General features: G+C 47.8%; 1 protein-coding gene across 2 annotated transcripts in view; it reads left to right on the forward strand.

The window, feature by feature from the left end:
* Positions 1–12,023, forward strand: part of Myo10A (unconventional myosin 10A) — a 180,265-nt gene that overhangs the window by 84,149 nt on the left and 84,093 nt on the right. For both annotated transcript variants that reach the window (XM_075868746.1, XM_075868747.1), the window contains exons 16-18: positions 7,348–7,471; positions 9,128–9,303; positions 10,586–10,670. In XM_075868746.1, coding sequence (XP_075724861.1) covers positions 7,348–7,471; positions 9,128–9,303; positions 10,586–10,670 — 385 coding nt within the window. The remainder of the gene's footprint in view (positions 1–7,347; positions 7,472–9,127; positions 9,304–10,585; positions 10,671–12,023) is intronic.

Consider the following 12,023-nt stretch of genomic DNA (forward strand, 5'->3'; position numbering starts at 1 on the left):
GATGAAGTGGGTGGTCTACGTCCTTCTAGCACTTACCTCACGGTGTCAACCGCCTAAAAAATTTTTCTGCCTCGCTCTCGGGCGACATCACTTTCACATTTGACAGAGCCATCCTCAAGAGAGATGCTCCTATAGGTATCTCACCATGCGCAGGCGTTGTGCTTGCCCGTTCTCGAAGCGCGGATTACCCCACCGCCAGTATAAGACCGTTGCGCTGGGTGCTTTAATCGCGGGCAGCGAGCATTCGTGAGAAGATGACACGCGGAGCGTAGCTGGTGCGGAACCCGGAAACAACGGCCGCACCGGGGTGGCCGCTTGCATGCTCTGTTTGCTTGTTTGTTTTTGTTTGCCGTACTTGCCTTTCTCTCTTTCTAGTACGGTGGGGGACCATCGTGCGCAGTTCTGCATTACGGAGCCTCGTCTTCTTCTTCACTGCTCTTGCTCTTCTTTTCTTTCGTCTGTCGCTCTCTTTCTCACCGAGGATTTCACACTCACTCGCGGATCGACCGTTCCGTCGTTCCACCATTTCGGCGCCGGCTATTGTCGACGCTGCTGCTGATGCGGTGGTCGTGAACCATTCAGTCGATCTCGGTCTTCGATATGGGAAAGGCTCGTTTCCAGAGGTGGACCGGGAAGAATGTGCACAATGCGCGCGCAATCCAGTCTTCGATCAACGTGGCTTCGTCCGAGTGACTCGGCAAACCGACGTTCTCTAGTCCGTTTTGGAGCTCCAGGAGACGAGGTATCTCTACCATCATCGTTGGCGACCATCCCATCCGTGGATCCTGGTACCCGGTTCCACGTGACTCATCGCTGGGAACCATGCACTGACTGGAAGATGAGACGACGTGCACGTGATGAGTGAGGTCCCTTGAAGATACCTGGAGAGGATGACCGTTCAACTATCGGTTTTGACAAGTATCGACGGTGTGCCTTTGGAGTGTACAGCGAGTCAGTGCGTCTGTATTGGGCAATGAAAACAGGTTTCAATATCAAACACGTAAACATCGGTGACGAAAGCTTCCACTCTCGGTTTTCGGATGTTTTTCTATGACGTGTCTTTTGAATGAGCGACCAAATCAGTGCTGTCACTGGGTGGCCGATGACATCCGAAAAGTTTTCGATGTGTCAGTGTATGATACCCGCACTACTTTTCGGTTCCTGCAAGTCTTGGTGACGTAAATTTTGAAGTTATGGCAAGGTATGTTGTTGCTTTGAATATAGGGGGTCTGTTGGACGTCTATTTCGGGCATGCCTTTGCGGATAGATATGCTGGCACTGTGTCTAGTTTGCTTTGGTGGCAATTTGTGAATGCTGCGAGGTTCTCAGATGGATCCCGTTTCCTTTCTTTCCTTTCACTGCGTTAACGCTCGACAGTGAAGTGGATACATCGTGTTGGCCGTTTTGTTTGTCCTCTGTATACATGTGCGGAGTCCAGGCTTCTGTGGTATTCTGAGACCTAGCTCGTCCTTGGCAGTGTGATTCACTCGACGCCTCTAGTGTTGCAACGGTTTACGTTCCTATAGGGAACGGGAAGTGGTTAGGAGGTTTCCCCTCCCACTTACGTATGTTATAAGCTTGTGCGCGATCACACGTTTTGAGATCTACAACTGATTTCGTCTTGCTTTCGGACCTTCGAATTTATTGGTATATTTGTACTTCACCGATGTCCAATGCATGGGGTAAAGCTTTCTATTACTTTTTTGTGTTTACGGGGCTTGAGAATTGTCGCGATTGCGGAATTGATTTTATGCTTCTCGTGCCTCCAGGTTAAATGCTAGGTTGCTAGATATATGGTTGGTTTTTACCATCGCATCGATCCTTATGCCTTGTTGGTCACTTGCGCCTAAACTGTGATACCTATTAATTCGCTTCTTCTTGCGTTTCCGTAGCTGTAATCAGTCACTGGTAGAATTAGAGCTAACGTTATCTGCACCTTAAACTTTCTTGAAACAAATATCCTACTTTGCGTGACGGCGCCTTCTCCCAGAGGGATATTTTCGCTGGAGGTGTGCTGATTTTTTTCGCTGCATGGATTCTTAGGAGAGCTCCTGTTCCTAAACCGATTCAACGTCTTGACTGTAGATTCAGAGATCGCACAACAACTTTGTTTACGCGCTTCAAGATGTCGTCAAACGGAGCTTTTGATGACGCAGTTGATGACGTGTAGCCCCCTGTCTGAGGTTGCTTACTCCATGCATGGTGATGTACGTACCTTCAGCGCCATGCTCTTATATCTTCTCTGCCATCTTCAGATCATTCCGTAAAACATTTAGCTACCGTCTTAGGCACGTAGTAAGATGTCTATTGGTACGTGTAGTATACCGAGCGACTGCAGAAGTCCATCTTTCCTAGAGCTGTCATCCCATAGAAGCGGTGGTGTTCTTTTCGAATTACTTTGGTATACTCCATTCTGACTCGAAAGGAGCCAAGCACCATTCGTTGCATCAAGACATGCATCAACTCTGCAGCCTCTTTTCGGCATGCTTTCCAAGCAACGCAGATATAGGTAAGCTCATTCAGTGCCTGGATAGTGGCGGTTCACTCTGAACGGATACGTTGTGTCGGGTAAAGCACGAAGTGTGTGACGTCATGTCCGGGCGTGTGGCTCAGTGACTGGCCTGAAACTCGGCGGTATCAACAATGAACAGTCGGTTCGGTCGCCGGGAGAGCGGGCTGCTCAACTGCAAGAGCCGCCTTCGTTTCGAGCGCACCGATCTGTTTCTCGTGCAAGTGACCAGGATACGACGAAAGAACTCCAAGAGAGTTTCACGGAAGCGTCTTCAAGGGGGAACGTAAGTGCAGCTACCTGTGGTGTGTGTAGTGAGGCCATGCCAACGACTGACTCTGTATCGGTTTGAAGCATGGGAATGTTTGGATTCGCCAGTGGGTCCTCCCCTGCTCTTGGCGTCGCACCAGGGTAATGTAAGGTGGGGGAGCGTTGCGGGTCACCTTTCCTATTATTTTAGGAGGCGCAAAGTGAACCCCACGTCTTTACTCATTCGGACAGGTCCCATTACTGCCTTATGGACAAGATGTCTAGTGTGAAAATTTGGACAGTAATGCTAGCTGAGTACCCCCTGGTATTTCGTCTCCCGGAATGGTAGCCTTCTTACTTTAACCCCTCCCCCCGGAAATTAGGCGGAGTGCTTTTACTTTTGTTTGGATTCTGTTCCTGTGTCTGTGTGTCGCCTCTTAGCGATGATATGCAAGGTTGTGTTTAGACCAACATTCTCATATGGCGTACTAAGCTAGCACAACTGTGCTGGCTTGTTTACGTATGAACGGAAAGGCTCGCCTATAAGTTCAATCGTACTCGTCACAGTACCTATGGTTCGGAAAGTTCAAACGAACTGTTTTTTTGTAAAGGCTCATTTCGTGCAGCTTTGTTGCCGTCTGGGGTTTGTACCATCACAATAACTAGCAACAGAAAGTCATCAACAAAACTTTGCCTCCAATTAATGGCATATCTTGCCGCTAAGTGTGCCGGTAGTCTTGGGATGACGGGCTCGTATATCTAGCCTGCTCTACGTGGTGTTGAACGGATTCACGTGTGCATTAGTAGAATAATTTTATCGTAATATATGCAATGAGATGTAAAGAAACGTGAATTTTGTGGCGTGCTCTTTTCATTACTTTCTAACCTAGGTGGCAATCAAAAATAAAAATACGCTAGAGTGGTTTATCATTGTATCATAGATCCAGGCTCTTTAATTGCCATCCCGACTAGATCGGCTAGCAAATGAAGGTTAAACAACGAGAGAATGTAGATACCGCATTGCTTCCGTTTCCTTACATCCACACTGCACGCAGAATACTAGTCATAAATGACAGAAACTCGTCCGAAACACCTTCAGTGCTGCGTCCTTCGTAGGCCGGTTCATTGCTTCAAGACGTGTGCTACGCTTTGAACTATTTGTATTGCATGGCATCGTCGTTTCACTCCTAAAGCTAATACTGCTCGCCTTAGTAAATCGTTCTTTCCGTCGACTAAAAGGCCTTTTGTTTTTGGTTTCTTCTTCTCGTCTTTATTACTCGTCCTTATTCGGGTGTGCATATCAAGCGCCAGAGACAATGCATGCGAGAAAACAACCTCCTAGTACCATGACCTTCTTAGCACAGAAAAATCACCGTAGTCATTGTCGGTGTTGTTTTTGCATCAAGGCATCAACAACTCTGCTGCCTAAAAGGACATAATCCAAAGCTGACTAAAGGGGGCATAATCTCGAAGCTTCTGTGCTGCGACTGGTGACCTAAAGAGACCGTCTAACCGGGTGCATTCACCGTTGTCCTACATATGGAGGTTAAACATTCTGCGCTCGCGTAGTACACACAATCGTCGCTGACCCGCTTGGAGACTCGTTTTAATTTCGCCAAAAACATCCTGTCCTCTCCTGCTTAGCGTCACTTCCGAGGGATGCCTTTCTACCGCACGCCGGTTGAACATTCAGCTGCTCGTACCTAAGAAAAGCACCTTACCGGCAACCTGGCTGATTGGAGAGTTCTTTCTGCTTTCCCTTTTCTGGAATTTTATCTTTTTTTAATGCCCTCGCTTTCTTCCGTCCAGTCTCCGTGCGTTTCTTCCGTTTCCTCCTCCTCCTCGTCCATTATATCCTCCTCGCCAGGGCCTCTCTCTATAGTCGTCGAGTCCTTTTTCACCGAGATGCAATTATATCGTACCAAGATTCCCACAAACTCGTACCACCCACCTTTTCTTACTTTCGTGTGCGAGTGACCGTTCCTCGTTTGACTTTAATACGTTCTCGCTCTCGTCAGCTGCGCCCTCTTCTTCGCCATGATGCTCCCTCGCGTGGGAAGGACTCTCACGCCACCGTACACGCGACGTCCCGCCGCTGTTATGATTCTTGCTTATGCTGTCATTGTTGACGACCGTTTGTCAAGCGCTTTCAAACGACGGTAAAGGAATAACTGGTAATAATGTATGGCAAAGACGCCACAGCCATCTTAATCTTCGGGCAGTTTGTGTCTACTTACCCAACCTGACCAGCTTCCTGTTCCCAAGCGGGGGGCGTCTGTTCTATATATGCACCAGCCAATTATAAAAGGCCCTTTGAGTATTTAGAACGATGGTATTGTATTAGAAGCCCTTGTTATTGTCCAGATACTATTAAGCATTCGGTCGACCAAAAAAAATCGCAGCATATCCACGGAGTGAATGATGATGAGTGGTGCGAAGCGTCCGTCAGCCCGTCCGTGCTTCCGTCCGTCCGTTCGTTCTTGCTTCCGCCCGTCCGCGCGACCATCCACGCGTCCATCCATGCGGCCAACCGTCTGTCCGTGCGTCCATCTAGTGAGCACTCCAAGCACCGCCATCTCGCATTCCCTGTGGCACATACCCGCTCCGCGCGTCCGTCCGTCTGCTAGTCTGTCTGTCCGCCCGTCCGTGCGTCCATCTAGTGAACACTCCGAGTACCGCCATCTTCATCTCGCATCCCGGAGGCTACGTGAGACAACGATGGAGGATGGACAGACGCTCGCTTTAAAGAGCTTGTCCCATAAAAGTAAAATGAACTGTATTGCATTAGTGGCCAGGCACCGACAAGGCCAGTTGAATTGCCACTGTCAGCCAGGCATTGACATCGTCAATTCGTAATTACTACTACCGGTGCGGCAGATGGCGACGATGTGGGTGCGCATCGAATACGCGGACATGGAAGAGACACGACACACGCAGCGCAACTTTCAACTTGTTTTCTAGAAGGAGGAAAGCGTCTCATATATACGCTGAAGCACGTGACACAGGGTGCGTGTGTGTGTGTCCTGTCGCTTCCCTGTGCGTGTATCCAAAGCGCACCGCCACCGTCGACATGCATAACTAACTATCCCATCTAAGGGCGTTGACAAATGACGTTGAGAGCTTATGTCACGATACCAGTAGGGTACTCACGCTTCCAGTCAGGCAATACAATTGGCACATACACATAGCAGTGCTACAGTAATCGCTTAGGCGCCCGCTAGGGGGTTTCACTATAACGCCGTGCCAAGTTCACTTTAGCACTGCCGTTGCGGCAATGATAGAGGAGGAGGGAAGAGATATAAACACTGCACATTAAGCAGCACATGCGCGCAGCTCGGAGGCTACGGTGGTGGTATAGTATGTGAAAAAAAAACAAAAAAAAACAGCGTCGACGAGTGTACAGAAATGCGGGCCTCGGAGATGCGTCGTTGCACGCGCACCGTTTCCCAAACAACTGATGCTTTCTCTGGACCGTGGATATGTCGGCGATCAGCCGTTTTCTGATATGACAGTCTGATACGCTATCGAGGTTATCTGTCATTTGACGTCGCCACACATCACTGTTGCCTGGAAAATGAAAGCGCGATTGGTCGCCGTTGCTTGCAGCAACCGAAGGGTTGCCCTGCTAAGCTCGTGGCTAATAATAAAATCTGGGGTTTCACGTCTCAAAACGACGATACGATTACGAGAGATGCCGTAGTGGAGAGCTTCGGGGGTTTTGACCGTCTGGTATTCTTTAACGGGCGCTGACATCGCGCGCTACATGGGCCTCTAGCATTTTGGCTCCACCGAAATTCGACCGCAGCAGCCTGGATCCAACCCGCGACCTTTGGGTCAGCAGCTGAGCACCCTAACCGCTACACCACTGAGGCGCACTAAGTTTTCGCCATGAGATAGATAGATAGATAGATAGATAGATAGATAGATAGATAGATAGATAGATAGATAGAGATAGATAGATAGAGATAGATAGATAGATAGAGATAGATAGATAGATAGAGATAGATAGATAGAGATAGATAGATAGAGATAGATAGATAGATAGATAGATAGAGATAGATAGATAGATAGATAGAGATAAATAGATAGATAGATAGATAGATAGATAGATAGATAGATAGATAGATAGATAGATAGATAGATAGATAGATAGATAGATAGATAGATAGATAGATAGATAGATAGATAGATAGATAGATAGATAGATAGATAGATAGATAGATAGATAGATAGATAGATAGATAGATAGATAGATAGATAGATAGAAAGAAGTGGTACGGTATGGTAGGTATGCAAAATCTTTTGTACGAGTGACATCCCGGCTGCAGCGGCTGCGTTTCCGATGGAGGCGGAAATGTTGTAGGCCCGTGTACTCAGATTGGGGTGCACGTCAAAGAACCCCAGGTGGTCAAAATTTCCGGAGCCCTCCACTATAGCGCCTCTCATAATCATATGGTGGTTTTAGGACGTTAAACCCCACATATAAATCAATCAATTGTGCGAGTGACGAGTGTGTCGTCATACTGCTTGACGTCAGCCCTTTTAGTAAGAGTACGAGACCACTTTCTCCCTCTCGTCAATCTGCGTAGGTATCGATGCCTCGTGCCTCCGAACCGCTTGGGTCGCGGTGCGTCGGCCAAAGACGTGTGCCGGGCAGTGCTGGACCAGGTGCCTTCCGCGCTGTCGGACGCCTTCCAGCTGGGCACTACGAAGGTAAGGACGCCCTTTGAAGACACATTTCGCGATGGCTCATGCATTCTTACACCGGCGTGCATTGATCAAGGGTAGGAGCGCTAGTGTGACGCCTTTGAATATCAGTAACGTATATACGCACAGCACACTGCGGTCGAAAGACTGAACAGCTCGGAGGCATAAAAAAAAACTCATTCGTAAAATGAATTCAGTTAAAAAATGAAAGCGATAGAAACGAATTCAAACATTAAAACACACAGAAACAAATAAATAGTGAGGTTGGAGTAATAATATGCAAAGCATCACCAGGGAAATATATGTGATGTGACAGTCGCAAGAGCTTATCTTGTATGGGCATGGAGAGAAAGGCACGTATTTATGGTAACCTCGGCTTGTGGGGGTTGTCGACAGGTCGACTTGTCGAAGTGATCCTTGTCACAAAGGTTTTACACAGGTAACTCGTTCCATTGAGCCATGGTAAGAACAGTACATGAAAAAAATTTGTACGAGCAAAGTTAGTGACAAGAGTGTGAGCATGTGTACGACTTGTTTGCGTCTCTGGTAAGCGTGTGTATCTCTCATGCGAGACAGATACGAGTTTTTAAACATTAGCAACGACTCTTAGTCCGAGTATAGTTACTGTTATGGTCGAGCATAGTTTTTGGTCTTTGGGATGAGTGTATTTGTGAAGACCCACTGTTGTGTTCGATGTAGTGGCACGAGGTGTAGGGCCATGCGTGTAGGATCACCGAAAATAATGGAATAAAAAAGTATAATATTCTGCACAAGCGCTTCGCGTCTTTTGTTAAACTTATTTCACACACTGTCAAAACTTACTGTATAGGTCTTTGTCAACTCCTCTGCGTGACGACATTGTTGACATCGCAAATGTCAATTTGTTTTCTCACTGTTCGCATCACAATCGGTGTGGGCGTGGTTTTCGAGATGCATGATCAATGTTTGGCGTATTATTCTTGCAGCGCTAGCCATACTACGCTGTTGATCAACGTTTTGCTGTAATAGTATAAATATCTTAATATCCATACGTATAAGGAATTCATGTGGTCAAACCAGTATTTTTTGAGCATCGGGACTATATAGTAAAAGTTAAGACGGCAGTCGTGAAATGGAAACACAATTTATGATGTTGCATTAACACGAACGACGTCCTTAGAGGAGCTTGGCGACGCTTCGATTGGTTGACCTAAGTCCTCGTCAAAGCCGGCTTGTCATCCTTGGCAGATGTACGACAAGGTAGCTTTTGGCAATTGCAAATTAATGCAACCCCAAGAGCCTGGTGCGATTGGTAATAAGCAAATTACTTCAAAAGGTGCTGTATCACTAGCATTTCGGCTGGTCTGACGAAGTTTATCCGGATGAATGTACGAGGATGTGCTTTGGTCTGACGAAGTTTATCCGGATGATTGTTCGAGGATGCGTTTTGGTTTGTCTTTGACGCATGTACAGGTGTTCGTGCGCGAGGCCCTGGAATGATTGTATGATGATGTGCTTTGGTCCGTGTTTGACGCATGCACAGGTGTTTGTGCGCGAGGCCCTGGAATGACTGTATGATGATGTGCTTTGGTCTGTGTTTGACGCATGCACAGGTGTTTGTGCGCGAGGCCCTGGAATGATTGTATGATGATGTGCTTTGGTTTGTCTTCGACGCATGCACAGGTGTTCGTGCGCGAGGCCCTGGAGCAGTACTTGGAGCAGGAGCGCGTGGCGCTTTTGCGCGCCTCTATCGTCGTCATCCAGCGGCACGTGCGCGGATACCTGGCCCGAAGGCAATACACGGCCATGCGCTCCGCCGCGCTACGGATACAGGCCGCGTATCGGGGATACGCCGCAAGGTACGTGGAATGCATCCAGCGTATATGAGTAGTGCGTCGCGAGTCGGGTGTGTGTGGGGGGGAGGGGGATGAACAACAAGAGAGAAGGCAGGGAGGTTAACCAGGCACATGCCCGGTTTGCTACCCTACGCTGGGGGAATGGGAAGGGGACATAAAGATGAGAGAGAGGGGAAAGAGAAGAGAAAGAGAGAGAGAGAGAGTTGTGTGAAGCATTGATATCGTCGAATGCCAGACAAATGCGTGAAGAGCGTCACCTTTTAATGCGTCTAATTGCCTTCAATAACCGCGACAGTAAACATTACTGTCAGTCGGTATACCATGGATAATGGTGCTGCTGTTGTGCGGGTAAGTGCGGTATAGCCAGTCACAAACCGCTAACGCAGTCGGCTTCACCTGACGTGGGTGGGTGCTTCCGGCTTTGCGCGATTACCCGACACTCGGCCTTGTCCGTTTTTTTTTATTAAAAAACAAACAAATAACGAACATACGTTCGAGAATCACATCTCCTTGCAGTGGTCGCTCTATACTTGACACTTTGTTTGTCAAGGTGACGCATTATCTGCAGGTTTCCCGTTCTGTTTACAGACATCTTTATCCTTATCTGATTGGTATTGATTCTTGAAATAAAGGAGGTTTAAATTTTTTATAAATTATGAAATTTGTTAATATATCATGTACTAAAATTCTACCGTATGCCATCTCCCCGGCCCCTCAACCTCTGCTCCTTGGGGGGGGGGGGGGCTGTGAGATATGCCTAAATAAAAAATAAGTAAATAAATAAATATAGGTGATATCGAACGGAGCAGAAAAGATAATGGAGAAAAAGGATAACAAGTTCAGAATAACCGGTATGCCATTTTGTACAAAGGGATAGGGCAGTTTGAGGTGTACAGAGACGAATGATTCCATGCTATACCAGCGAACACGCACTAGCATAACAAAAATAACAAGACAATCGTCAGACAACTGCGTCTTTTTCTGTGACCTTGTGCGTGTTGGCCGTTCATATGGCACTAATTCAAACGGGGCCAACTAGCCCAGCCAGATCAACTGACGTGTAAAGACACGAAGTAATCAAAAAAGCGAGAGAGTGACCGCGTACGCACTTGTCTTGTAGTGTCCAAGAGCTACGGCCACTTGGGCCCAAGCCCTGATCCTAGTCACAACTGCGTTGTCATCTTGACAGCGGCGTTAGTAGTTCGTCTGACCACGGGCCCGGTAGTTGACGAAGGAACAGTCGACCCTTGTTTCAAAGCGGGGCGTGGACGTTTGTTCTCTGCAGGAGCCGCTACCGAACGATTCGGCGAGGCGTCATCAGGGCTCAGGCAAACTACAGGATGCTTCGGCAGAAGAGGGAGTACGACAAGGTGAGCCCCGGGTGTCTTACGGTGGCGTAGCCAGAATCATCGCGTGAACACCTTTCACACGCTTCCCACATTCGAGTCGTAGTCATCATCATCATCATCGTCGTCGTCGTCGTCGTCGTCATCGTCATCATCATCAGCCTGACTATGATGATGAGTCGTACTTCATCTCAGCTTGTCAAGCTTTTATACTCAAAGTTCTCGCCATATGGGCTGATACGGGCGCCTGCCCTATTACAACTCAAGTTAATCCTATATTTCTGTTCAAAGAACAACAGTAAACCACCTTTATGCTTGATAAAGCCTGCTGTAACGACAGTTCAGTAACAAGAGAAAGCTTCTCGAGCTCCAGTTCGCCAATAGTGTCGAAAGAACGCAGCTGAAGCCCCCCCCCCTCCCCCCTTTCATCAGACTGAACCTCGCCTCTCCTTGATTCAGCCTTTTCACCTAGACTCTCGCCCATCTTGATGTTGCGCGGCCTCTTCATTCTCTCCTACCGAATCCCATTCTCGCCTAGCAGCAAGACCTCGTGAGCAGCGCTACGCCAACGAACGGGACGGCCTCGACTAAAAACTATTCATTGAAGTGGAAGGCAAGGCATGGACACTTTGTTCTTTCTGAGAACAATAAATCTTGATGACCACCGCTGGAGGATAGCTTCCTTTCCCCAGATTGAATAACTGTTCGTTCAGATGTGCTAACATCATGGTTCTTAAGCGATGTAGCAGAGGCCCTCTGAGGGCATCCCCACAGGCGTGCCAGTCCCCTCCGCGTCCACAATGCAAAAGCACCAATAGAGTGACGTCGAAGCAGTGCTACTAGAGTTAATTTAATAGTGCCTCTAACAGTGTGCTGTCTCATTTCAGCATAAAATGTGGCGCAAACTGTTTTGAATGTCCTTCGCTGAATATCTACCCTTCAATTGAAAATGTTTTACGCTAGAGTGAACGAAGCGACCTTTTTTCGCAAGAAGCAATGAACCTTATTTCAAGCGAAACATGTATCGCTACAGACACGCGGCAATTGCTTGAAAAGCTAACGTTTTTCACCAGTCTGGGCGTGGGGTCGCTCCTAATTCGAGCAGTTGGGCTTCAAAAACTGCGCTATGAAGGAAACTGCGTGGAAAAACATAGATAAAGAAACTAACGCAAGCGCATAACTAACAAAAAATTGGCAGCATATCCACGGGGTGAATGTTGGAGAGTGGGGCGAAGCACCCGTCCGTCTATTCGTTCTTGATTTCGTCCGTCCATGCGTCCGTCTGTGTGACCATCCATGCGTCCATCCGTGCGTCCGTTCATGCATCTGTCTGTGTGTCCGTTCGTCCATCTAGTCAACACTCCAAGTACCACTATC

This window comes from Rhipicephalus microplus, chromosome 7, assembly GCF_043290135.1.
Source record: "Rhipicephalus microplus isolate Deutch F79 chromosome 7, USDA_Rmic, whole genome shotgun sequence".
Classification (NCBI taxonomy): Eukaryota; Metazoa; Arthropoda; class Arachnida; order Ixodida; family Ixodidae; genus Rhipicephalus; species Rhipicephalus microplus.